Source organism: Anoplolepis gracilipes, chromosome 4 (genome assembly GCF_047496725.1).
Source record: "Anoplolepis gracilipes chromosome 4, ASM4749672v1, whole genome shotgun sequence".
Taxonomy (NCBI): Eukaryota; Metazoa; Arthropoda; class Insecta; order Hymenoptera; family Formicidae; genus Anoplolepis; species Anoplolepis gracilipes.
Window position 1 is genome coordinate 14,690,016 of NC_132973.1, and position 26,660 is coordinate 14,716,675.

A 26,660-nucleotide genomic window follows, 5' to 3' on the forward strand; every position below is an offset into this window, starting at 1 on the left:
CATATTTACATTCTTCAGTTAATTTCAGGTATAGTTTACCTAAATAAAATTTTAATTTGAGGCTTAGTTAAAAAGATATGTAATGACAAAAATTGGAAGTGTGCAAAAAATAATGATCTTTTTCGATATTTTTGCTGAGGAGAAATCGTCTCCAAATTGGTCAGAGAATTGTATATATATATATATATATATATATATATATATATATATATATATATATATATATATACGTAGCATATAGTATAAGATATAAAAACAATTTTTCATGTCGTACATTTCTGTAAATAATAACATATATATATGCTAATAAAAAAGATAAGAACATTGTTAATAGAATAATATTAATATTGCTTGTTAAAAAAAATTCAATAAAAAATAAACAATAATATAATATTGAATGCATAAAACTTGAGATTTTGCAAATCTCTTGACACGAAATTTCAGTATATCAAAATCATGTAATGTATGATTACTCAAACATTTTTTTAGACAATGAAGACGTAAAAATAATCGATGTATATTTATCTTATATTGTTAATTAAATTATTCGACTTTAAATTATTATCGTTATACCATGCTATTACTCCTAATTAGTTGGAAAGTAATTTGCATGAAAAATATGTTGCGATGCATGTACGGACATCTTAATATCTTTTTTTTCAATATTCCCTTAAAATTATTTCTTATTAAAACTCTTTTCATTTTATATTGCATCAGACAGTTAAGAGAGATTTTGTAGGAAAAACATATTGAAATTTTTGAATAAATATTTTTCACCATATACAGATAAATCTTCTATTTATTAAAATTATATTTTTACTTTCTTTCTCTAGCTTTTTTCTTGAAAAGAATATATGTGAGATAAGTGGTTTTGCATAATGATTAATAATTTCCACACTTTAGATAAACTTTACGAAGTTAATGTACGTAACATGTTTAAGTAAGCAACTGATGTCTTAACCACCTATCGGTTGGATGAACTATATGTAAATCACGCTTGTTCATAAACAAATATAATAAATATTGACATTGTATTACTCACGTTACCAAAAGTACTCAGAGACAGCTCGAAGAGATTTCCAGCAGTAAGTTTGATAGACGAATTCGACACAGCAATCATCAATATGAGGGCAAGACTTTTCCTTCCTGGTAGACGATGCCAATCAATCATATACGTCACCTCGGCGATTTTTTTGCACTGTTTACAGGATTACTTTTTTCATTTTTTTCTATGATATGTCCACACTATAATAAAAGTTGCTTAAAAAAATTAATTCTAAATTTCATTAGTGTAATTATTATAGAAATGTTGTATTGTAAAAAGATACATATGTAAAATAAATCATTATATTTTTTGGAGGAATACAAAAGAATGCTTTAATAGTAAAAATTATACCTGTTCGGCAACAAGTTCGCCAATGTAACAAAATATAAAAATATTGAACGTACGAGACAGGAAAAGGATAATATATGTTACAATCTTACTTGCAGATGCTTTATTCTGCCATTCCTGCAAAGTAAATATTCTTCTATTTAAAAACATAATGATACATTATATAATTTAAAACTACATATCTTCTGTAATTGTTTATCTCCGGCTACTTGAGAAAACAAAATGATTCGCGATACATACGTTTTATATGGTTTAATCCATACCGTAATAGTATAATATCCAAGAAAACACATGCTTAATGTACATCCTACAACTTCAACCAGAGATACTTCACGCAATACTTTGTTCGTTAGCGATATAAAACTAGAAGACAACGAGTACATTATCGTGTATAAAATACTTTATTTATAGAAAAAACCTTTTAATTTTGATTTTAAATATTTTATGATATAATTTTTTTTATAAATAATTAACAATTAATACAAATATTTTATATACATACATACATACATACACATATATATATATATATATATATATATATATATATACAGAGTGTTTATTTGAAAAGTTTCCACTTTGTTTATTTTGTGACTGATTCATTTTTGCAAAAAATATCGGAAAACGTCAATTTTTTCGGGTCTTTTCGATTCTCTTTACCACCGAATTTGTTTTTTTTTTTTTTAATTTGAATGAATATTTTTCGAGAAATTGTACTAGAAAGTTTTAGGTATAAAAAAAGAAACTTTAGATGTAAAAACACAATTTAAAGTAAACTTATTTATTTTATGTTGTTTTAAATGTTCAAAAAATTCTCCTTTATTTTTTAATAATAATAAATATAAATATAAATATAAATAATAATAAACAATTCTTAAACTCTAAGCGAACATTTTTAAAGATATCTGCTGGAATAGCTTTACATTCCTACAATTCTTCGACAAAAATTATTCATATTTTCTACTGTTGTTTTATAAACAACAGATTTTAAGTATCCCACAGAAAAAAATCCAGAAGAGTTAAATCTAGAAATCTTGATGACCACTCGATAGTGGATTTAACTTTTCTAGCTACCCCTGCGGAGGCGATGAAGTAATACCGTTGTCTTTATCGTACTTATACGTCCCCCTCAAAAACAAAATTGACGTCTTTCAGTATTTTTCACAAAAATTAATTGGTCACAAAATCAACAGAGTGGAAATTGTCCAAATGAACACTCTGTATATATATCTTTATTACGATATGACTTACTTTAAAATTTGAACGTGTTGTTGAACAATCATTGCCAGTCTTTCTTCTACGCTAGCACAGAAATCTTCCCTTCCATCCACCAAGTGTTCGATCCATTGTATTAAAACTTCTAGGCGACCGTAAATATGCATAGCAAATACGGCAGCTAAACTGCAAGCACTGGCAGTAATGGAGTGTAGAACAAAACCTGTTAAACACTGCAGCCAGAAGAAAATTTCATTGATAGGACTATGTCGCGCATCGATGAGCACTCTGGCGACCGGAAATGGCAAAGACCAATACGTCAAGTTGCCGCCATTCTCTGTGATTTTGCCGTGACTGAATGGCAGGGCAAGATAGTAAAACACAACACCTCCATACATAAAGAATACACATATCGCCACTAGACGGCGGCCGAACTTTGCATTTCTAATCATGATGATTTGATCGTCGTAATGTTGAGTATTTGTCCAATCATCTTCGATTTGCTCAATACCTCTATAGATAGAATCTTCGCGGAAGATCAACGAAGAATACTTGATGACGCTCGTCAGACAAAAATTCAGTGGACCGGAGAACTTCAAAATACTGTATGTGTCTTCGAGTTCAAGCGCGACAAAAGTTGCGCAAGGTATGAACAGGAAGCCGATGAGACTGGTGCAAATTATGTTTATTAATACGTAAACGTATTTTTCTGCCCATGAGATTCCGACTGACTTCGGCCAAACTCCAATCGGTTTTAACATCCAACGATTCAGCTGCCTGCTCAACCGCATGTCTTTTTCATAATCGTAGACAGTTGCGACAACGTTTGAATTTTGCGTAGGATTTCCGTACATTGTTAAAGCACGGGAACTTGATAACTACTGAAAGGATTATGCAAAGATGTAAGAGTGGGAAGTCGGCGCAAATACGGCTGCGCACGTAGCTTCCCTTCTGAGAAAAAGTAGATAAGCAATCACCTATATCAGGACAATGAAGGGTGCATTTTATAGTTATATTGACTATCATAAGATGATAAAAGTAGACTACTTTTCCTCTCGAACTATGTTTTCTGCTGTACATAAATTATATAGAGGTTTACCTTTTCCGCACAGTTACCTTCCGTGAACAGTAAAAATGGTTGGTTTGCTTTTCTTAAAATATGACGTACTTATATGAAGTATTGTTTGTGCATATTTATGTGATACGAGTATGAAAATATAATAAATGATATATATTTTACTTTTTACCTTATATTTTTTATTTGTACAAACTCATTTCTTTTATAATCTGTTATGCACCTTCATGTGCGATCTATTAAAAGTTCTACTTGTGAATGTTCAGGTAAGATGACAAAGTTTTAAAAAATTATATACAACTTTATTAAGAATAAATTGTGACACAATTTTGTTTTATAAATTTTTGATAAATTTATATTTCATTTAAGATTGTTTGCAAAATGCATTTTTTTGAATTAGTTAAAAAAGACCGAAAAGTTTAAAATTTTTTTTCTATTATGAATCATATAATTATGCTAACATACATAAGCTTAAACTTCTTGTTTCATATTAATGAAGTTTTTAAAATGTGATTTACTACGTTAATTTGGAAGAAAGCACATCTCGAAAATGATGGATTGGATGCTGAGGATAGTAAGTTGTTCACAATCTTGTTGAAATACGGACACTTGAAACGATTTGTTATAATTATGATTGTTAACAATCACAATATTTGTAACATTTATTTCGCTAAATCAAAGACATTATCCTACATGTTAACGTACAAATAACAGATTCGTTATAATGCGCCCATCATATGTATCACATAAACAAACTACACGTTCAATTGCAAAAACAAATAATTATATCGCTCATGAAACGATGACTAGTAGTTTTGCGTTTTAAACTAAAGTCTTTTTGTCTTAAAAAATATATTATATATAATATAGAAAAACGTATATAATGTCAAAAATATGATGAATAATATAACAAATAATAAGTAAAAGCTAAAAAATGAGAAATTATTTATAGGGTTTTTACAGTTATTGATTTTGACAAAGATTTAATTGTAGATTATAATTATCTCTCTCCGTTAGATTATGTGGTATAAATGCTATTCATAATTAACATTTCATTTCTCAAACCTTAAAAGTGGATTTTTAAATTTCTAGGCAGTGTTACATAATTTTATATCATGCAATAAAATGTTTAGCTACAAAAGAGATTTTGATAAAAAGAAATTTGATAGGAAGATATATAAAACATATTAGATTTTTTATACAAATATTTCTAAGTATTACATAAGTACATAAGTTTTCTATTTATTACAATGGCGTTTATGCATATTTTATTTCTCTTTTTTATCAAATAATAGATCTAATTATAAATTGACATTTTTTTGAAATCAACAATTGTAATAATTTTTACATATACAAGTTTTTAAGAAGTTAATGTACGTAACATATTCAAATAGGCCATAGATGTCTTAACCACCTACACATATGGATAAACGATATTTAAATTATATGTGTTATTCACGGATAAATTTTATAAGCGTTAACATTGTGCATTACTTACGTCACCGAAGGTACTAAGAGACAGCTCGAAGAAACTTCCGGCAGTAAATTTGACAGACGAATTGGACATAGCGATCATTAACACGAGGGCGAGACCTTTCTTTTCAGGTAGATGATACCAATTGATCATGTACGAGACTTCGCCAATCTTCTTGCACTGTTTGCACAGGATTGTTTTATTTTTTTAAATATAATTTGTTTTACACACACACACACACATATATATATATATATATATATATATATAAGTTTTTGGACAAGATAGTTTCTTTCTTCAAAAAGTAAAAATGCGTATTTCTACAAACTTTATATTATATAAATACTATATCTTTTCTATTACATACATATATTGTACATATATAATTAAAATTTGTTATCAAGTCTATCAAAGAAACAGAGAAACATTTCGAGAATAAGAATTATACCTGTTCAGCAACAAGTTCACCAATGTAACAAAATATGAAAATATTGAACGTAAGGGATATGAGCAGAACAATATACGTTATATAACGTGCAGGCTCTTTACTATTCCACTCCTGAAATGTAAAGATACCTGTATTTGAATACGTTACATGTGTCATTGCAAATAATCTTTAATATTATTTGTAACACATGGTGCACTTGGCGGTACATACTTTTTATACAATATGCATACCGTGATAATATAATATCCAAGAAAGCACATGTTTAACGTACATCCTACAATTTCCACGATAGATATTTCACGCAGAACTTTGTCCGTTAGCGATATAAAACTAGAAGGCAACGGACACATTATTATGTACATAACACAATGTTTAAAAATAAAAATATGATTTTTTTTAAGAATGTTAAATGAGTTATTAACGTTAGGCCAGTAAAGGCTAAATCACGCAAAATTGATATTTTTTAATTGTATAGATGTAATATATATTATAATGAGTAATTGCAATGTATTTTAAATGTAATAATTGAAATAATTTTATATATAAATTATAGAGAATTTAAACAGATATTATTTATTCGTATTCTAAACATACCTTCTCTTTTCATTTCAATTACTAGCAACATCTCTTGTAGAAGAAAAATATTTAAAAATGTAAAATGCAATAATAAAATATAATATGAAATATAATTTTTATTCTGATATATATTCAAAGCAATATTTAAATGCTCCTACATTTATCATGTGTACGATTGTCGCACTGTCTACTCTATCTCCAAGGATTAATTATAAATAAATCACATTAGATTTACGAAATGACTTACTGTAAGATCCGAACATGTTGCTGCACAATCATTGACAATCTTTCGTCCAAGTTGCCACGAAAATCTTCTTTTCCGTCCACCAAATGCTCGATCCATTGCATTAGAACTTCTAGACGACCGTAAGCGTGCATCGCAAATACGGCGGCTACACTACATGCACCGGCGGTGATGGAATGCGCAATGAAACCTGACAGACACTGTACCCAAAAGAAAATCTCACTAACAGGACTGTATCGCGCGTCGACGATTACTCTGGCGACCGGATATACCAGAGGTTGATACGTCAAATTTCCGTCATTCTCCGTAACCTTGCCATTACTAAATGGCAAAGCTAGATAATAAAACACAGCACCACCGTACATGAAGAGCGCGCATATTGTTACGAGACGACGACCGAATTTTGCATTTTTAATCATGATGATCCGATCTTCGTAATTCCGTGTATTTATCCAATCGTTCTCGATATGCTTGATACCCTTGCGGATATCGTTCTCGCGGAAGATTAGAGAGGAGTATTTAATGATAGCCATCAGACAAAAACTTAGTGGCCCGGAAAGCTTCAAGGTATTGTACGTGTCCTCTACCTCAAGCGCCATATAGGCGGCACAGGGTATGAACAGGAAGGCAATGAGACTGGTACAAATCACGTTTATTAGCATATAAACGTATTTTTCTATCCATGAGGTTTCTGCTGATTTTGGCCAGACGCCAATCGGCTTCAGTATCCAACGATTTAGCTGAATGCTCAGCTGCACGTCTTTTTCATAATCGAAAATAGATGTGACGACATTCGAAGTTTGCATGAGATTTTTATACATCATTAAAGCGCGGGAGTTCGGCAGCTACTGAAAGGATTGTGCAAAGATGTAAGAGTGGGAAGTCGGCGCAAATATGGCTGCGCACGTAGCTTCTCTTGCGAGAAAGAAGTAGATAAGCGATCAACCATATCAGGACATTGAAGGGTGCATTTTATAGGCATATTGACTTTCATAAAATAAGAGAAAATACTTTTCCTTTCGAACTATCTGCTGCTGTTCATGAATTATATATTTGAGGTTTGCAGTTATCGCACAGTTATCTTCCGTAAACCTTCCGTGAATCTTCCGTAAAGTGGGATGATTTTCTTTTCTTAAAGTATTACAAATTATAATATGTAATAAGTATATAAAGCGTTATGTTAATATATACTTATATACCTATATGATTCGCGTATAAAAATAAAATAATTTTTTCTTTTCTTTTTTTTTTTTTTTTTTTTTTTTTTGTGACAATTGCATAGATGCAGAATAAGAAATAAAATATATGCATTTTTGACTACAAAGTACTCAATTGTTTTCACATTTTATTTGCTATTTTATTATATTTATGTATTTTTTCCCTATAATTTATAATGCACATTGATATATATATATATATAAATATATATATATAATCTATTAAATAAAAAATATTGTAGGAATATTTTTATAAGACGACACAGTCTTAAAAAATTATGTGCAACTCTATTAATAATGAAATGTTCAAAGCTATATAACTGTAAAACCTAAAAAAAATGGCATGTTAATTACATATATTTTACAAACATACATTCTTGTCTCCTGGTCATTGTTTTTTGATTAATTATTCATTAAAAGTCAAAGATTTAATTGACGTCCATAATTATTACCAATCAAGAGATTAATAAGGAAGAAGATTGTAATTGTTATCTTATTAATACCTAGGGTAATCATGTTGCGAAAATCATATTTATTTCTGAAAGATAATGATTGCTACTACTACCTGTATTTTAATAAAGTAGTAGTTACGTCAGCCTTTGTGCGAACACGCGAGAAAAAGTAGAACATAATATAAACGGTATATATGTATATATCTGAGACATATCTGATGCGTAATTGTTTCTATCTGCGATATAAAACTAAAATAAATACATAATACCATTTTTGAGATGTTTAGTAAATAATTCTTGGAAATCACCAAAACTGTATGATTAAACAGTAATTAAACAGTGATTAAACAATAACAATAAAAGAAATTATTTTAAAATGAGTCATTAGATCAACTATTCTCAAATATCTTAATCTGTGTATACATTATTTAAAAAATAAAAATTAAATTTTAGGCATAATGTATTAAAATCTTGATTTTTCATGCTTTAAAATTATAGCAACATTACCTTAGTACGATGAAAACCAGTTTCCGGTATGTAGTCTTGCGCTCTTCTTTCATCTTATCGACGAATTCGTTTAATCTCATCATCAGAATGCTTAGCTGGCATGCATAGCACAGCTTCGGCGATGCTGCATACATCTATTGCGATAGAATTCACTGTAAAGATCGACAGTAGTTGTAGGCCGATTATGATCTCGTTCGTCGGACTGTATCTGGCATCCACTAGTTCCGTGCAGAATGGACACTGCAGCACGTGTGTTATTATGGTGACGTTGCCCATACAAATAATCACCAGTGTCAGAGCGGTAATAATGCTGTAGGACCCTGCAAAAAGACCACATAGAAACCGGACACGAATTGGCCGAATTTGAAAAGAACTTGGCGTTCCTCAGTATTATTTTACAATCGCACATTCCCTTTACAGTCTGTCAATCGACACACAAGTAATTCACGCACTTGCGTTTCTCGTAGCTACGAAATACTAATGAGCAGTAATTCGTGCCGCCCATCGGCCAAATGCATCATCAAACTTTCAGTTTCAAACACTGTACATCCGGTTTGAATAAGATGTACAGCACATAGGGTACTATTGTAAAAGCAATCAGAGAGTGACAGACGAACTAAATGCGCGATAATGTGTTGGTTTCGGACCATCGATCAGTTTTAAAAACCAGCTGAATGCTGTATTCGCAGTCCTATTCATACGTAATAACGTGTATAGGGAACACGCAGAAGGAGCGCAACATGCGGACTATTGAACGACAATATTTGCAATAGAAAAGTTCAGAACAGTAGAGCTCGTTTTTTTCAGGAAATATAGCTGGCTTAAAAAGAGAAGGAACTGTAGGATTTTCAGACGATGAAGGGGAAAAAATGATCAATATTTGTATGTACATTTTTATAAAAGTGTAATGTTGTTTAAGACTATATTGCAGATTACATTATATAATACATGTTGTTACTTAGAATTAGTTGCATGAACGGAAAAATTTCTGTGCAACGAGATATTATAAATGCTATATATCTTACTCCCTCGATTTTAAAAGTGGATTTTTAAAATTTTTAATCAGTATTATTCAATTTTATATTGTGTAATATAAGTGATAAAAGAGACTTTGATGAAAAGAAATTTGATAAAAAGATGTAAAAATTGTATTAGATTTTTTAGCGAGTATTTCTTAATATATGCAGATATGTAAGTTTTCTATTTATTATATTGGTGTTCATATATATTTTAGTTCTCTTTTGTTTTTAATAAAAGATCGGATCATAAATTGTCATTTATTTAAATCAATAATTGTAACACTTTTTACCATATGACAGATTTTAAGTTAACGTACGTAGCATGTTCAAGTAAGCGACGGATGTATTTATTATCTATAGATTAAATAATATGTAAACCATATATGTTATTTGCTAATAAAAATAAACATTGACATTGTTATTACTTACTCTGCCGAAGGTATTGAGAGACAGCTCGAAATAATTTCCAGCGGTAAATTTAACAGGTACATTGGACATCAGTATGATTAACACAACAGCGAGTCTCTTTCTTTGTGGTAGACAATACCAATCGATCATATACGAAGCTTCGCCGATCTTTTTGCACTGTTTGCAGAGAATTGATTTTTTAAGTTTTTCGTTTTTTTAATTAATAAAATTTCTTTTATAAGCATATTTACGCTTACTGATAAGAATATTATTCTTCAAAAGATAACAGCGCACACATAAATATAAATACCATAACATTTCTTTTATTGTATAAATATACTATGAAAATATAATTGTTCAAAAGGTTTATTATCACGTTTATTAAAGGTGCAGAGAAAACTTCGAAAACGAAAATTATACCTTTTCGGCAAGAAGTTCGCCAATGTAACAAAAAATGAAAATATTGACTGTAAGAGATAGAAGTAAAATAATGTACGTTATACAACGTCCTGGCTGTAAACTATCCCATTCCTGCAGTATAAAAATTTTTATATTTGAATATATTGCACATGTCATTGTAAACTATGGTCTTTAATATTACTTAAAACAGATGGTGCTTTTTACGGTATGTATTTTATGCATACCACGATAATGTAATATCCAAGATGACAGATGTTTAAGGTACATCCCGTAATTTCTACGGCAGATGATTCACGCAGTATTGTATTCGTTAGTGATATAAAACTAAAAGACAACAGGGACATATATCGTGTAAAACAATATTCACAATAAAAGTATATAATTTTTTTTAAAGAATGTTAATTAATTAATAATAAAATTACTAATATTTGGCCAGTTACCGTCAAATCATTCATGACTAATAACTTTGAATTGTAGAAATATCATGTAAAATATTTATAACAAATATTTATACATACAAGTATATTTATATAATACAATAATGGAATAAAATATTTCATGCGTGATTGTATAAATTTGAATAAATATTGTTTATCTGTATTTTAAAAATATAAAGTAGAATTTAAAAAGAAATATAAATGTTCATTTTTATATGTGCAAGGCAAATTTGAAAAATTAAATCGATGTTCACCATGCGTGCAATTGTTACACTGTCTATTCTTCGTTCTCAAAAATTAAATATAATAAGAAGACCATTCGAAATGACTTACTCTAAGATTTGAATGTGCTGCTGCACAATTATCGACAATCTTTCGTCCAAGTTGCCACGAAAATCTTCCCTTCCGTCCAGCAAATGCTCGATCCATTGTATTAGAACTTCCAGACGACTATAAGCGTGCATCCCGAATACAAAAGCTACACTACATGCACCGGCAGTGATGGAATGCGCAGTGAAACCCGACAAACATTGTATCCAGAAAAAGATCTTATTGGCGGGATTATATCGCACGTCGGTGATTATTTTGGCGACCGGATACACCAGAAGCCGATACGTCAAGTTTCCATCATCCTCCGTGATCTTGCCATTTATGAATGGCACCATGAGATAATAAAATGCAGCACCTCCATATATGAATAATGCGCATATCACCACGAGACGATAGCCGAACTTTGCATTCCTAATCATGATGATTCGATCATCGTAATATTGTGTATTCATCCAATCGTTATTTATATATTCGATACCTTTGCGAATATCATTTCCTCGAAAGATCAATGAAAAATACATAACGATGGCCATCATACAGAAATACAGATGTCCGAAGTCTTTTAATAAATGATACATGTTGTCTACCTCCAGCACCATATGAATGGTACAGGGTATAAACAGGAAGCAGAGAAGGCTGCTACAAATTATGTTTACCAGCAAATAAACGAATTTTTCTATCCATGAAGTTTCTGCTGAGTTTGGCCAGAGGCCAATTGACTTCAGTATCCAACGATTTAATTGCATGCCAAGTCCCATATCTTTCTCATTATCGTAAATTGTTGTGACGAGATTTGCTTTCTGCATAAAAGTTTCGTGCATCGTTGAAGTAAGTTCAGCGACTATTGACAGAATTGCGAGAAAACTCAAGCGCGGAAAAAATGTCGCGTCTGCGCTGTTAATTTCCAAGAGAAAACCATTAATCGATTGCTAGGATATAAGTAAAGTTAGGGTAAAGTTCTTAGATGCGTTCCGCAAAAGGGTTCTATGTTTTCTCGCAAATTACGTTTTTTTCCGCTTATGAATTATAAGCGCACATTCTTCGCGGAGATATCGGAAGCTCGTAAATGTTTCTCTTTTTGTGTAAGATATTAGACAGTGTTATGCCCGTATACGATTTGTATGTTAATATGCGTGCATAATATATAATATTTATAATATTTATATCATATGTAGGAATATATGTTATTGCAGTATGTTTCTTAAATCCCCCCAAACAATTTGGATTTATTGTATTTTACAGTAAAATACATTGTGTACATTTTATATATTATTTTAATAAAATTTTTAAAAATTGCGCGTAACGTTAGAAGATATTTTTATTATATTGTTTTATATTCTTTATATATATATATATATATATATATATATATGTGTATGTGTGTGTGTAAAACATAAGATATGGATAGATATACATATATATCAAATAAATATATATTTATACTATCTCTCTCACAATTTGTAAGGAAATATATATATATATATATATATATATATACCTTTAAAATAGTATAATGAATAGAAAGTATAAGAAAGTATAATAAAAGTATAATAAATATATAATATATTATATATATATATATATATATATATATATATATATATATTCATTATACTTTCTTATACAATGTCTACCAAAGATATTTTATACAAGTTCTCGATTAACATTACGAAATTAAAATGCGGAAAATAAGCAAGTAATTATATTTCTGTTCTTTAAAAATGATGAAGTATTTATTTCATATGGCGCAATATTCTTTTTTAATCAAAACATAAAAATTATTTAACTCATTTTTATTGCCAAATTTATTTTATTATTATATAATATTGAAAAAAGCATAATTTAATTTTTGACATTGTTATCTTTAACAAACGACACACATTTTTGTAATATTACAAAAGTGGACTTACTTCAAGATACGTACACACAGTTGAATGACACTCGTCAGTCTCTGCGTGGTCTCATTAACATTCTCCTGATCAGATAACAGTTGATCAGATAATTTATTTATAACATTATTAACTGGCCGCAAAGGTATGCTATTCAAATCGCATTTGATCACTGTGATGCTGTGAATAAGAAATAGCAGTTAAACGAAATAGAAAATTTCATTGATGACACTGCATCAGTCAATGATCATTCTTGGCGTTGTGAACATGTCAAATTCTCATTCCTTTTGATTCTTTTCAATAATTTTAATGTAAGTTAACGGCACTATGACATAATAAAACAGAATATGTCCATACATAAAATTACTACAAGTGAGTCATTAGCTGACGAAATTGACATCATGCAACATCTTCTTGTGACTCTCTGTATAAATATATCTCATGTTTTCTTACCTAGAGGAATACTCCGTATATGTTATGCAGAATTTTCTATAAGGTACGTTTTATAATAGTTATCTCTTTGCTAAATGTGAGAAAGTTATGTTATACTTGGACTGGATTCCATTTCAAAAAATTGCGTAAATAAATATTATAATGATACTGTTTAACTTCTGCAATGTGTAATATGACAGAAGAGAGAATTCCTCTCTTTGAATTCTATTTTGTAATAATTTCCGCATTAAGAAAGCTATAAAAGATGCCGCTTAAAAATTATTATATTATTATTAGATACTACTTTTTATAATGTGTGTAATTATTTTATCAACAATATTTTTATGAATAATTAAAAAGTATGAATTATGATATTTTTAATGATAAGAGAATGGACAGATATATGTTTTAAAACAGTATTTCAAAATTGTAAAAACCTTTAGAAATTACAAACAAAATTTGATGGATGAATTTAAGAATTTGATTTATAAATACGTGTTCTCTATATAATATAAATGTATAAGTACGACCTTTTACGTATAATATAATATTGAGCGATTACATAGTGACTGTCCGTAGCAAGTTTAAATATGTCATCGCGGTTCTAATAACCTAAAAATATTAAATAAAATTTGCATAAAACTATATGTATAAATATATATATATATATATATATATATATATATATATATATATATAATATGATAACAGAGAAATTTTTTTTATAATTAAAGCATATTTAATTATGCATTTAAAATTATTATATTAGTGAAAACGGATTGTATGTGCAAATATATATATATATATATATATATATATATATATATATACCTTTAAAATAGTATAATGAATAGAAAGTATAAGAAAGTATAATAAAAGTATAATGAATATATAATATATTATATATATATATATATATATTCATTATACTTTCTTATACAATGTCTACCAAAGATATTTTATACAAGTTTTCGATTAACATTACGAAATTAAAGTAAGTAGTAGTATCTAATATATATATATATATATATATATTATACTTGTATATGTTTATAGATAATAGTGATAGATAATAGTGTAAATATGTTTATAGATAAAAATATGCATTTATAAAGAAAAACGAATTTGCACATACAATCCGTTTTCACTAATATAATAATTTTAAATGCATAATTAAATATGCTTTAATTATAAAAAAAATTTCTCTGTTATCATATTACAAAAAAGATAAAATTGCTTACGCCGCCAAAACTGCTGAACGAAAGATCAATTACTTTACCCGCCGTGAGCTTGGTAGAATAATTAGCCATGGCAATCACTAGGATAAGATAACGAGCTTGTTTACTAGGCAGCCAATACCAATCGATTGTGCAGCAAGTTATGTACAGTTTACTCCCCTATGCAAAGTATAAGGAGTATACTTTATATAATGTTTTTGTCTCACTATAATTTAAATAATTTTTTTTTCAAATCATGCGTATTGTTTTTGTTATTTTTTTTTTTGATATAATTTTTCCGATTTTAAATATATTTAATGTTACACATGGACACATTTTTTGTTATCTATGTATCCTACCTGACTACTTAAAATTTCTCCAATGTAACACAATATAAAAATATTGAAAGTGAAAGATGTGAGCATTATGGCATATGTTAGAAAGGACAGTGCATCGTTTCGTTCCCATCCCTATATATAAAATATTTCAAAAAAATTAGTATATATATATATAATTATATACATGTATTAAAGATCTGCATGCGATGCAAAAAATCGATTATTAACAAATATTACTACTATATTTTGCATACCGTTATCACGTAATATCCTAGCAGACACAATATTAAAGTGCTGCCAATAATCTCGATAAAACACATTTCTCCTACAAGAACTTGTATACGATGTAAAAATCTACAAATCAATATTGTATCAGATAATCTTTAATTTACATCTTTAAATTACATATTACATCAAGTTAACAAAATATTTTTAATACAAAAATCTTGAATCATGAAATATCAATAATCCAATAAATAAATGCCAGTCTTTCTGACAACGAGTTAAACAGGAAGCCACTTGCAAAGTTGATTTTAACAAGTATAAAATAATTAATTTTAACACAATCTTTTTAGAACAGGTGATTTGAATTGAATTGAAAATATATGGTTATTGCTTCCTAACAAGTAGACTGGACAAAATTAATAAAATACTTTTGTAGAGAGGACTTGTAAAATTTTATTATCGTCAATATGAAATAAATATAACATCTTAATAATTTAAATAGAGATAAAAATAGAGCAAAAATTTGTTTGTGCACGTAAGCTATGTTGAAACATGTTTTCAAGATGTTATGCATATTTCTATGTTATTCATTGAACTCGGTACAAAACTGTAACCATTTGCGAATACACTCTGCAGTTTAATAGGAATTATAAACTGACTTGTACAAAGACTCAAATGAAAGTTACAGATAGCGGACTCTAGTCGATTAAATTTACTACCGAAATTGAGAAAAAGAAATGTAATTATTTACTTTCAACACAATTCAAACGGTTATAAGTCACGTTATAAAAAGAAAAATTGAAAAGAAAAATGCAGAAAAAATGAATAATACTAAATACATAATGATTTTTAGGCGCTCACCTACGTAATCTTATATGTCGCATGATGATCGCCACTAATCGTCGAGCAGCGGCATGACTCTTCTTCGACCACTGATCCTCGTTTGACAGATCTTCTAGCCAAGCGGCCAACATCTCGAGTTGTCCACAAGCGTGCATAGCAAACAACGCGGTAACGCCACAAACACTCGCCTTAATGACATATATAACAATACCGGTAAATAAATGCATCGAGAAAACAATCTCATAAGCAGGACTGTGCTGCGGATCAAAGAAGACAAAGTAATTGCCTTGCACTAGCGGTCTGATAGTGACGTTCTCATTGACGACGATTTTGCCGCGAACTATCGGCTGTATCAGACGGTAAGTAAAGCCACTGGTAAACAGGAATAGTATGGTGCAAATCAGAATGTAACGCCCGGCTTTCGCCCGATCCAGCATAATTCTACGATCGTTCGCATCTTGGACATTTTGCCAGTCCTTCTCCATGTGTTTCATGCACTCCTTGATGCTATTCTCTCGCAACATAAGCGTGCAATACATGGCGGGCACCATGCTATAAAAACACAGCGCGCCGATCATTCTCAGTCTGCTCTTGAACGTATCCAAAATTAGAAACATATATAACGCCCACGGTATTAGATTGAAGGACAGCAGGAAGCAACACACTGTCCGGAGAACTGCTCTCAAAAATCTTTTGTGAAGTCGGGGTTTTTCCAAAATCGGCCACACACCAATCAATCCTAAGATCAATTTGTGCACTTGCACAGTATATTTTATGTCGCTCTCATAATTAAAGTTATGTAAATCCGCGGCTCCGAACATGATATGGATTGACGAGAAAAACCGAGTCCTCTCCTGATATTTGTTCGCGAGACAATTGCGCGATCACAATTGACAGATGAAACTATGACGAAACTTGCCGGCTGCATTATATGCACTTTTGCGTCTGCGTGAATGAATCATCTTTGCAACCACGGTTGTTCGGCGCAGTTAGGAGTTCGGTACTACATATTGCGTGTGCGCGATTTTTTACCGTAAGTAATTACAGGATCAATATACACGAGGCGATCTTTTTTGTGCGTTTGCAAGAGTAAACTATTATTTTGAAAAAATTATTACATGATTCTTACAAACGGATTCTAAATTATTGTCATTTACGTGAATTGGAAATAAAGTGAATAATAATAATAAAGCTTATGTCATCATAACTAATCTTAAAATTTTATTAATTACATAAATTAATAAATAATTAATAAATTGTGAAGCTTTGTATCTGACTTTTTATTTAAAAAAAAATAGAAAATGAAATCAAGAAAAGAAATACTTGTTGATAAATTTTGTTTATTTGTGTCAAAGATAACAACAATTACAGATTAAATGCTAAGTTAAACTCATTATAAAATCTAACAAAATGAAAAGTTTGATGGTAGATACCAAATTATGTGATAAACTGTCGAAGTAGATTAAAGTACGCCACCGATGTTTTGATAATCTATAAAGTAATGAAATAAATTGCGTGATTTACAGTTGATAAGTAAAAACGACAAACTTTTATACTTACATTACCGAATGTGGGTAGAGACATTTCTATAATTCTGCCTGCAGTGATTTTTGTCGGAATATTGGAAATTGCAATTATCAAGACAAGAGAACGGGCCCTTTTAACCGAAAAATTATGCCAATTTATCATAGACGTTACCAATCCAACCTTGGTGCTCTGTTACAGTATATACAATTACGTATTTTTGAACAATGCTCTTGAAAACGTTAGTGCTTGATTTTCACAAAAATAATACAAATATTGCTCGATACCTCATCTGTCAAAAGTTGACCGACATAACAATTAATAAAAACAGAAATAATGAAAGATGCCAGTATTACAGACATAGTTAGCATAGCTGTAGAATCACTTTTTTCCCAGTCCTACACGGTTAATATTTAAAAAAATAAATTTTATTATACAAAGTTATAATTATAATAATAAATTAAAATGATCTATGAATATCATATTAGTTATGAATTTGCTATTTGATAATTATCATTAAATTGATTATGGATAAATCTGGTAAAAAATATTTTTCAAAATTACCATAATAACATAATATCCTGCGAGACATAAGAGTATAGCGGATCCTCCTATTTCCACTAACCATATGAATCGCATAGCATTCTCTATTTGTCTTAAAGAACTGTAAATAAATGATTTATTTAATTAATAATTGTTAATATCTATTCAATTTTTTGTTTATAATATTATTCTAATACTGGTATCTAATTAATTACATGTCAGAAACAAGAGTCATTGCAGTCTATTATTTGATTTGCAGTATTAAAAATTTTTCCATAATATTTTTTTTATAATAATTATAATTTTAACTATAATTATTGCAGTTACATACGGACATAATCATAAAAAGTCTAGAATTTTATATCCATTATATATATATATTTTATATGTATTTATGACTATCAATTACTTTATGATAGTCTAATAATTTACTTAATAATTAAAGAAACATTTTATTTACGTAACATTCTGCTTCTTTGTCTTATTTAATCATTTTTATAGACTCACGTGTTTACTTTTATTTGATGTTCCACAATGTCGGCCAGCAAAACTGCAACAGCTTGATCCTTAGGTTCCACGTCATTAAGATACTTCAATTTGTTTATTAAAACACTTAATTGTCCGCAAACGTGCATAATGAAGAATGCTGCTAGCCCGGCCCCACCGCACATTACTGAATAGGTGAGAAAACCCGCGAAGAATTGTAGAGTAAAGATAATTTCGTACGCCGGCGAGGCTTGCTCGTCGAACGTGAAGTAACTAGGACATGGGAAAATTCTTATCGTAGTATTCATTGGCGTCAATATTCGTCCTTTCGAGAGCGGCACGATGGTACGGTAAGACACCCCGCCAACGTACATGAAAGTGGCAGAAAAGATGGCAAATTTTCGGCCCGTTGTCGCCTTGAAAAGCATTGCTTTCCGTTCGTTCCAGTTGATCATGTTCTGCCAGTCTTGGCGTGTTTGTTCCAGACAAGCTTGGATTTCTTTCGCGTGATAAATGAATAGACTATACTTCGTGCAACTCATTCCACAGTTCAGAAGCGGTCCTATTATCCTGACTCTCCGTTTGAAGTTCTGTTCCTTCAAGAATATTAAGAGAAAACCCGGCACGAGGATAAACAAAAATAAAAAATAGCAGAAAGCATTCTGCAAACGGATCGCAATTTTTTCCGTGTTGGATTTCGAAATCGGCCATACACCGATGATTCGCAAAATAATGCGAGGTATTTGCACTGCATAATTAAAATGTTTCTCGTTTTCTCGAGTTACCTTTGGCGAGTGTTCCATAATTAGTTTCATTTCTGACAATATTTTTAATGTTTGTTAAGCTAAAATTTTATATGTAATAAATTTGATCGCGAATTTTGCGCGCGTTACGTTTTGTCTCTTGGCTGTTGATTTATTAATTTGTATTAATTTCGTCAATAACGTTAGAGTATTTTGGGTAGCAATGGTCAAGCGTGGTTAAAAGTTCAAGCACGACTGAATACTGTGCAGAGTACTAATAAATGGTCTCATTCTAGAGTGAGAACAATACACAGTACGCTTGCGTGCACGTAACGGCTGTGCGCAGTAAAGGGGTATATGAGAAAGAAATTACAAATTTAACATACCAAACTTCCGAATAAGTGCGACGTTGAGCAAAAGAAAAACTGTTATGTATAGCACTATACGATTATTTCCAAGGTCTGAGCTTACGATTTAAAGTAAATAATATTAGTTGTACTACATATGTATTATAATACGTACACAGGATATCGTGCAAAATATTATTATTTAATATTGTACAGAAATATATTATATTATTATGCAATTAACTATAAATTATTATTATTATCACTCAATACCGCTGGTCTTTGAGAAACTCTCTGATAAAGCACAATATGAAAATATTAAAAATAAATGTTAAAAGCTGTCATTGTAAATACTGCATTTTTATCTTTTCACTTCTATAAAACACGCATCAAAGATATCTCGGGCACTGTTATATAACTATATTTTTAATTTTTTATACTTATTTGTGGGGAAATATTTTTGCGTAAAAGACATTTTTGTAAAGAATATATTTAATTTTGTATATATCTGTCGTATTATCATATCGATCGTTATATTTAAAATTCTCGACCGTCAAATATATGTTTTCGATGACGATGTTTATGATGACGATCTTTCTGATTTCACAATAATAAAGACACGAACAAAATTAAAAATCGAAAACGAAGAAAAAAAGGTCGAAGTCAAACGAAAATTTTTTTATCGAGCTGCAGAGTGTCAAAAATACAATAAAATTTTAAGAAACCAAACAATATTCTTTTTTAAAGCACAAAACAAGAAAAATACAAAAATTTTTTCAATTACCGATAGCAACTTTAATGCGTTATCAGTATATTAAAAAATTTTTGTTTTGTTTCTTAAAATTTTATTGTATTTTTGACATTCTGCAGCTCGGTAAAAAATTTCTCTCGAATTTAAGTCAAGTTTCATAAACTACACACTTTACTTACAAAATGTTTTTTTTTAAACTTTCCTACAATTTGTTTTGGCCGAGATACATAATTTTGAAACTAAATCTGTGTTTTTCAGACACGTTATCGATACTTCGCGAAAAATTATGGCAAACAAAAAATTAAAAAACATTTTCAAGCTTGAAATTTCAGCTAGTTTTGAAAAATTTTTTTATCTAGACTATAGTTCTAAGACTATAGTTCAACATCAAGTATATTATACCAACCAATATATATATAAAGAAGAATAATATAAATTATTAATAAAATTTTTAATATCTAACACACATAATAAAAAGGACAGGATATAACAGCAAATATAGAATATATTAATTATATATGACTATAATAATATATTATTTTTAATATATAATATATTTAATACATTTATTAATGTATTGTTATTAATATATTGTTAACACCATGTACCAACTTTATATAAAAAAAGACATGGGCATTTTTATATGAAAAATGATGTTGTTTTCAGCGGTTATTGATAAAAAAATAGTTATTTGTATAGAAGATCGTGAAATTAACAAAAATGGTTTGTATATAATGACTCAAATCGTATCAAACCTGAGATATATATAATACATACTAGGTGTAAAAGAGGATTCATATTATTCAACTAAAACTGATTTGAGATTTGGCCCGAAGTCATTTACGTGAATTACTAATGGAGTGATCACTCGTACCGTAATTTTTAATTATAAAATTAGATTTTAGTAAGTGAATTAATTAGCAAGTTAAGAAATTAATAAAATTTTATATGGAAAAGAAAATTGAAAGTTTTGTGAGTTTTCAGAAACCAAACGGATGAATAGTTTTATAGAAAAAATATTTTTCTATAAAACTGATTGATGTCACAAGTTACGAATATTATTTGTTTCTTAAATAAATCTTAATTCGAGATTATAATATACTCCTCTTTACCTCTCTGAAGATGCAAGAAAAAGTTTTAGTCGAAGCCACTGAATCGAGAATAGAATCCGTTTTTCTTTTTTAGCTCTTAATAGTCCACGAAACTTAAATTAAATTAATTAGAGTGTATTGTATTATACTTCTTTAAAAAAAATTGAAAAATAAAATTAAGAAAAGAAATATTTGTTGACAAAGCTTCTTTATTTGTATTAAAGATCATGACAATTACAGATTAAATACAACTAATTTAAATAATTTATTATAGTATTTAAGTCATAAAAGGTTTACTAAAGATATCAAATCATGTGATAAATTTTCGAAGTAGATTAAAGTATGCCATCGATGTTTTGATAATCTATAAAGTAACGAAATAGATTGCGTGATTTACGGTTGGCAAGCAAAAACGACAAACTTTTATACTTACATTACCGAATGTGGGTAGAGACATTTCTATAATTCTGCCCGCAGAGATTTTTGCTGGGATATTCGAAACTGCAATTATCAAAATTAAAGTACGGGCTCTTATAACCGGAAGATTATGCCAATTCATCATAGATGTTATCAATCCAACCTTGATGCTCTGTCATACAATATATACAATTATGCATTTTTGAAGAGTGCTCTTGAGAACGTTGATGCTTAATTTTCACAAAAATAAAATGCTGATATTACTCGATACCTCATCTGTCAAAAGTTGACCGACATAACAATTAACAAAAATGGAAATAATGAAAGAAGTTTGTATCACAGAATAAGTTAACACAGCTGTAGAGTTACTATTTTCCCATTCCTATACAGTTAACATTATAATAAATGAATTCTGATATGTAAATTTATAATTATAATAATAAACGATATTAATCTATGAATATTACAATACATCAGATATAAATTTCTTGTTGATAATTATCAACATTAAATTAATTATGCAAAATCTTGTGAAAAGTATTTTCTATTACCACAATAATGTAATATCCTGTGAACACTAAAAGTGCAGTACACCCTACTATTTCCACTAACCATATGATACGCATAGCTTCCTCTACTTCTTTCAAAAAACTGTAAGAATAATTTATCTAATTAAAAAGTTATAATATCTAAACAATTTTCTATTTATAATATTATAATACAGGTATATAATTAAATATTATATATAATAAAATATTTAAATATACAATAAAAATATTAAAAAAATATATAATTAAAAATAAATGTTACTATAGTTTATTATTTGATTTGTAATATTAAAAATTTGTTCTATAATATTTTCCATAATAGTAATAATTTGAAAGAATAACTGCAGCTAGACACTCACAATCAGATATAATCAGTAATAACAGATATAATTATATAAAATCAACAATTTTATATTAATTATATTAGTATTTTATGACTGTGCTCTCACTAAACAAAAATAAAAAAAAAAAACATTTTATTTATACAAAAATCTCCTTCCTCTCACTAACCACTAAATACTATACTAAATTTTATGAACTCACTTGTTTACTCTTATTTGATGTTCCACAATGTCGGCTAACAAAGTCGCGACAGTTCGATCCTGGGGCTCTCTCATGTCATTGAGAGATTGCAGCTTGCTGCTCAAAATACTTAGCTGTCCGCAAACATGCATGATAAAGAATGCCGCTAGTCCAGCCGCACCGCACGTCACCGAATAAGTCAGCACTCCCGCGAAAAATTGAAGGGTAAAGACAATCTCGTACGCCGGGGAGGCTTGTTCGTCAAACTTGACAAAGTAACTCGGACACGCGAGAGCTCTTACCGTAGTGTTCATCGGTGTCAACATACGTCCTTTCGAGAGCGGTAAAATGGTACGATAAGATAGCCCGCCGATATACATGAAGACGGCACAGAAGACGGCGAACTTTCGACCTGTTCTCGCCTTGGAAAGCATTGCTTTCTGATCGTTCCAGTTGATCGTGTTCTGCCAATCTTGCCGTACCTGTTCCAAGCACAACTGGATTTCTTTTGCGTGATAAACAAATAGACTGTACTTTACACAACCTATCAGACAATTCAGAAGCGGCCCCATCATTCTGACTTTTCGATTGAAATCGCGTTCTTTCAGAAATATTAATAGAAGACTCGGCACGAGAATAAACAAAAATAAAAAATAGCAAAAAACATTCTGCAAACGGATCGCAATCTTTTCCGCGTTGGATGCGAATTTCGGGATCGGCCATACACCGATCATTCGCAGGATAACGCGAGTTATTTGCACCGCATAATTAAAATAATTCTCGTTTACTCGAGTTACTTTCGACGAATGTTCCGTAATTAGCTTCATTTCTACACAATATTTTTAATGTTTGTTAAACTAAAATTTACGTAAGTGAATTTGATCGCGAATTTCGTGCGCCTTATGTTTCGTTTTTTGACTGTTGAGAATTTTTATTAATTTTGTTGATAATGTTACAGTATTTTAGATAACAAATGTTCAAATGGGATTAAAAGTTCGGACATGACTGAGCACTGTATGCAGTGTCTATTGATAGATGGTCTCTCTTTTTCTTGAGTAAGAACGATGTATAGTACGCTTGCGTGCACGAAACGGCTGCGCGTAATAAAAGGGTACCTATATGAGAAAGAAATTACAAATTTAGCGTATCAAACTTCCGAGTAAGTGCGACGTTGAGCAGAAAAACTGTTATGTATGGCACTATACAATTATTTCTAAGGTCTGAACTTACGATTTAAAAGAAATGATATATTGATTGTGCCACATATTATAATATGTACATAGGATATTGTGTAAATATTACCACTTATTATTGTTAAAGAATTTGTTTTATTAATATTCAATTAACTAAAAATTAATATTATCGCTCAATACCGTTGGTCTTTGAGAAACTCACCGATAAAGCACAATATGAAAATATTAAAAATATATCTTAAAAGAAGTATAATAGTATATGTCATTGTAAATACTGAATTTTTATCTTTTTACTTCTATAAAACACGCATCAAAGATATATTTCCGGCACTGTTATAACTATATTTTTAATTTTTTATACTTATTTAAAGTAAATCTCCTGTACCATTATTATAGACATAATATGCAAGAAAAGGAACAAGATAAATGTGCGATTATTTTTATCAAACATACAGGGTGGATCATTTTAATCCATCCAGTCGAATATCTCGAAAACCAAGCCCGGGAGAGAAAAATGTTTCAGACAAAAGTTGTTTGGTTTTGAGGGGGCCATAAGATGGTACCATTGACCTTGAAGAATTATTTGAAGGTCACTTCAATTTTTTTAAACGGCATCCCCTATTTTTTATTACATATTCTTGTAGCTGACCTCGAGAGCTTTTCAAAACACTATAATCAAATGTTTCTTTATTGAGTACTTTTCGAGTTATAAAGCTCCAAAGTTGCAGTTTGAAAAAATTCAAAATATCTCGTAAAATATTCACTTTCCGATAGTTTTATCTTACATGATTCAACTAGTCAAGGCAAGATTTGGACATGATCCAGCCAGTGAAGGCAAGATCTGAGCATGATGCAGCCAGTAAAAGTAAGATTCGAACATGCTCCATACCCTACACACACACGCGCACGTACACACACTTTACATACACTTGCACACACCTTACACACATATTCCACACACACTCACACATAGGTTATGTGACATAATCTACACGCATGTACACACACTTTACATGTTCTTACACACATCACACGACACTCCCCACACATACACACACACATTCCGCATACATTCACACATAACCTATACACACATACACATACCTCATACACACTTATACATACACATCCCACATTTGCACACACACACAGATAATCGGCCCATGTAGACGATTGCTACAAATCCTGTTCGCAGAAATACAAACCTGATTGATCCCTTGATTGTTCTTGATGTTCTACTCATCTCAGTCTATTTTTGAAATAATATACCCTCTATTGTTTCCAAAGAAAATGTCGACCAGAAAATTTATTTGTCACTATTTAGGAATCAATTGATTACGAAAATTTCTTCCACTGTGATCGGAGTATCAAACTTTATTACTCACAATCAGAGGCTTACGTCTACTATACTACTTATACTACAATCCGGGACCTCGAACTAAGAGCTCGCCAAGGCCGTTTAGAACGTCAAAGAACACATTATGAGTATGATGAAGATGATGTACGTGTGCACGTTATTTTGGCATTTCATTCATCTTAATCCTCATACAAGTAGTCATATTATGGCTAGAGAAATTGGTATCCCGAGAACAACGGTCTTAAGAATTTTGAAGAAAATGAAGTACCATCCTTACCATATCATGTTAACACAAGCTCTTACTCAAGCAAATATGCCGTTGCGTGTACAATTTTGTCAATGGGCACAACAGATGATCCAAGCTGATCCGAATTTCTTCTATTATATTATGTTCTCTGATGAATCGATGTTCAAAAATAATGGTGAATTGAATAGACATAATTGCCATTATTTGTCGAATGTTAACCCACATTGGCATAGACAAGAAGATAATCAACATCGCTGGAGTGTGAATGTTTGGTGTGGTATTATAAATGGTTTCTTGATTGGTCCTTATTTCTTTGAAGGAAATGTTAATAGTGTAAATTTTTTGGAACTCCTCAAGGATTATTTACCACAATTGCTTGAAGACGTTGATTTTCATACACGTCAAAGAATGTGGATTATGAGCATGCGCCTACAACTAGAGAAGATATGATAGAGAGAATAAGAGTAGCTTGCGCAAATATACCGCGAGCTGTCTTATTCAAAACGGTCAGGCACTTCGAAAATAGGTTGGAGTTATGTATTCAAGCCAATGGAAATAATTTTGAACAGTTCCTTTGATAAAGATCTTACCTTGACTGGTTGGATCATACTCGGATCTTATCTTTACTGGCTACATCATGCCTAGATCTTGCCTTGACTGACTGGATCATACTCGGATCTTGCCTTGACTAGTTGAATCATGTAAAATAAGACTATCGGAAAGTGAATATTT

General features: G+C 30.1%; 4 protein-coding genes across 7 annotated transcripts; all 4 read right to left on the reverse strand.

The window, feature by feature from the left end:
- Positions 1–525: 525 nt before the first annotated feature.
- LOC140665260 (odorant receptor 43a-like) lies at positions 526–5,165 on the reverse strand. 2 transcript variants are annotated; one of them, XM_072891140.1, is made up of 5 exons: positions 2,645–5,165; positions 1,657–1,756; positions 1,397–1,510; positions 1,043–1,198; positions 526–964 (listed from the first exon to the last, which is right to left on the reverse strand). In XM_072891140.1, the coding sequence occupies exons 1-5, from the start codon at positions 3,460–3,462 to the stop codon at positions 911–913; spliced, it is 1,242 nt and encodes a 413-aa protein (XP_072747241.1). In that variant the 5' UTR covers positions 3,463–5,165; the 3' UTR covers positions 526–910. The 2 variants fall into 2 exon arrangements, with proteins under 2 accessions (XP_072747241.1, XP_072747242.1); XM_072891141.1 differs by lacking the exon at positions 526–964 and having other exon boundaries at positions 1,072–1,245.
- LOC140664541 (uncharacterized) lies at positions 5,044–12,370 on the reverse strand. The gene is made up of 12 exons (XM_072889715.1): positions 11,219–12,370; positions 10,673–10,772; positions 10,449–10,559; positions 10,050–10,205; positions 9,934–9,974; positions 8,755–8,921; positions 8,602–8,654; positions 6,429–7,270; positions 5,836–5,935; positions 5,606–5,716; positions 5,182–5,337; positions 5,044–5,097 (listed from the first exon to the last, which is right to left on the reverse strand). The coding sequence occupies exons 1-12, from the start codon at positions 12,034–12,036 to the stop codon at positions 5,044–5,046; spliced, it is 2,709 nt and encodes a 902-aa protein (XP_072745816.1). The 5' UTR covers positions 12,037–12,370.
- Positions 12,371–14,035: 1,665 nt separating this feature from the next.
- Positions 14,036–19,752, reverse strand: LOC140665270 (uncharacterized). The gene is made up of 9 exons (XM_072891158.1): positions 18,734–19,752; positions 18,248–18,347; positions 17,971–18,081; positions 17,704–17,875; positions 16,178–16,964; positions 15,346–15,445; positions 15,113–15,223; positions 14,778–14,933; positions 14,036–14,148 (listed from the first exon to the last, which is right to left on the reverse strand). Exons 1-9 carry the CDS (start codon positions 19,525–19,527, stop codon positions 14,095–14,097), a joined length of 2,385 nt encoding a protein of 794 aa, XP_072747259.1. The 5' UTR covers positions 19,528–19,752; the 3' UTR covers positions 14,036–14,094.
- Positions 19,753–21,954: 2,202 nt separating this feature from the next.
- On the reverse strand, positions 21,955–24,159 carry LOC140665122 (odorant receptor 82a-like). 3 transcript variants are annotated; one of them, XM_072890862.1, is made up of 5 exons: positions 23,153–24,159; positions 22,616–22,712; positions 22,333–22,443; positions 22,078–22,233; positions 21,955–22,008 (listed from the first exon to the last, which is right to left on the reverse strand). In XM_072890862.1, exons 1-5 carry the CDS (start codon positions 23,956–23,958, stop codon positions 21,955–21,957), a joined length of 1,224 nt encoding a protein of 407 aa, XP_072746963.1. In that variant the 5' UTR covers positions 23,959–24,159. The 3 variants fall into 3 exon arrangements, with proteins under 3 accessions (XP_072746963.1, XP_072746962.1, XP_072746964.1); XM_072890861.1 differs by having other exon boundaries at positions 22,613–22,712; XM_072890863.1 differs by lacking the exon at positions 22,333–22,443 and having other exon boundaries at positions 22,613–22,712.
- Between the last annotated feature and the right edge of the window lie 2,501 nt (positions 24,160–26,660).